At 37.1% G+C, this 2,508-nt stretch overlaps 1 protein-coding gene across 1 annotated transcript; it reads right to left on the reverse strand.

The window, feature by feature from the left end:
- Nucleotides 1-450: 450 nt before the first annotated feature.
- Nucleotides 451-2,020, reverse strand: LOC125028663. Its single transcript, XM_047618138.1, has 4 exons — nt 1,834-2,020; nt 1,215-1,406; nt 903-1,103; nt 451-617 (listed from the first exon to the last, which is right to left on the reverse strand). Exons 1-4 carry the CDS (start codon nt 2,018-2,020, stop codon nt 451-453), a joined length of 747 nt encoding a protein of 248 aa, XP_047474094.1.
- Between the last annotated feature and the right edge of the window lie 488 nt (nt 2,021-2,508).

A 2,508-nucleotide genomic window follows, 5' to 3' on the forward strand; every position in this document is an offset into this window, starting at 1 on the left:
GTATATATATGTGTGTGTATGTATTTGTGAATGTGTGTGTGCATATATATATATATATATATATATATATATATATATATATATATATATATATATATACACATTTATATATACTGCATATATATGCGTGTGTGTGTGTGTGTGTTTGTATATATATGTGTGTGTGTGTGTGTGTGTGTGTGCATAAATATATATATGTGTGTGTGTGTGTGTGTGTGTGTGTGTGTGTGTGTGTGTGTGTGTGCATAAATATATATATATATGTGTGTGTGTGTGTGTTTTGCATAGAAAAAAAAAGTTTCTTGGAGGGTGACGTAGTAGTTTCAAAGTCCATTCTTGGGACCTAAAATTTATTTTCTACGACAGAATGTTTTGACATTCAACACCATTAGTATTACCATCTCACCATCACTGTTATTCGCAAACATGTCTTCATCTAGTGCAGAATGTCTACGGCTGATTAACGGAGCAGCATTTGATGTCTCCTATCTTATCTCTCTGCTGTGTGCCGTAAAAGCCGGTGACGAATTCACCGTCGGCGCAGTGCGCGCCATAGTTGGTAATAGACACTGAATGACAGACGTCGGTGACCACGACATCAGCTGCGACCTCCGTACCTGGGTGATTGGTAGAGGTGCGTCATTTACTAATTAGAAAATTAAGACGCATTACAATATCTCTTCATTTAAACCGTGTCGCTATTAGTCATAACTTTTTATATTTAATTTAAAGATGAAATGCTAAGCCGTGTGTGTGTGTGTGTGTGTGTTTGTGAGTGAGTGAGTGAGTGAGTGAGTGAGTGAGTTTGTGAGTGTGTGTGTGTGTGTGTGTGTGTGTGTGTGTGTGTGTGTGTGTGTGTGTGTGTGTGTGTGTGTGTGTGTATCGTATGCTATTTCACGTACATTCGAAGCTTCCACCTGGTTCGCAGATGCCGCTCGCGACCACATGGTTTGGCGCGCATATGCCTCCCAGTCCTACTTCTGTCTCAGGTGTGCCTTTAAGAGGAATGTCTTGCATATATACCATTTTTACATCTTTCAGGCTGTTTCCAATATCTACGCCGACAACGGCACTGTTTATGCCATTTGGTTCACACAGCACATCTGCGAAGAAGAGTGACCGAAGAAGTGGAAACACAATTATTTATTGGAATTATTATTTATTGGATTTATTTATTTTGCGTTTCTTGAGCACTGGTAACACTAGCGACTCACCTTGCGCGGCTGAAGTTGTTTCAGGATTCAGTATGGCTGGCCCTGCTGTTGTAGATGTTGACGGTACTACAGAGCCGGATAAATAGAAGTTGAAGTTGGGGTCTGGAGAGCAGGGCGAAGACGTTCCTGACACCTGGCAGGATCGAAGCCTTGAACCGGGCACCTCCAGGTTAAAACCATGACAGTGAGATTCTGCAATGTAATTGTGTTGATTTCACTCTGTCTAGGGAAACTTAATTTTTTTAGGGGAAAAAGGGTAGTCATATGTCTTCATTAAGTCGGCAGATTTTTTTATTTTTTTTATTAATATTCAGTATACTACATGGCTTTATTTTGTTTTATACTAAATGCCTTTGCCGTATATGACAGTATTTATTATCACAGAATATATATAGTCCTTCACTCCCCAACGTCAATCCCGACTTTTCTACTCACTGTGTTTAAAATATGTTGCTATAACCTCAAAACATAGTCATTAATAAAGTTGATTGAGAAAATCAATGTCCTCGGTCACACACAAAAAAGATCAACAACTCACAGCATGGCCATTTTAGTTGATTTATCTCTACGTACAAACGCGACACGAACCTTGATCTCCAACCACACAGGAATAAGTCACCTTGATTGCAGAGGGCGGCGCAGGTCGTTAGCGAAGAGACCCTGGCGACTGCTAACGACGTCCCACAGCGATGACCTTGAACGTGATGACTGAAGAACTCCGAACCAAGGACCAGGAGAGGATATCCTACCATCGCCACGATTAACACAGTCATCTTATTGTGCGGACGCCCTTCGCCTCCGGCCATCGTGGCTCTTTGGTGTGTGTTCTTTCTCTCTTTCTTCCTTTCCTCTTCTTGTCTTTCCTTTCAGACTCTGAAGTCAGACCATTGGGTCATGATGAGCCACTTGGTGTAACACTATGCTGTTATATATGTGTGTGTGTGAATGCATACATACATACATATATATATATATATATATATATATATATATAAGATACATATATTAATATTTATATATGCATATATGTGCGTATATATATACACGCATATATATATGTATATATATATGGATATATATATATATATATATATATATATATATATATATATATATATATATATATATGTGTGTGTGTGTGTATGTATATATGTGCGTATATATATACACGCATATATATATATATATATATATATATATATATATATATATATATATGTATATATATAGATATATATATACATATATATATAATTTATTTATCAATTCATTTATATGTGTATATATGTATATA

This window comes from Penaeus chinensis, chromosome 9 (assembly GCF_019202785.1).
Source record: "Penaeus chinensis breed Huanghai No. 1 chromosome 9, ASM1920278v2, whole genome shotgun sequence".
Taxonomy (NCBI): Eukaryota; Metazoa; Arthropoda; class Malacostraca; order Decapoda; family Penaeidae; genus Penaeus; species Penaeus chinensis.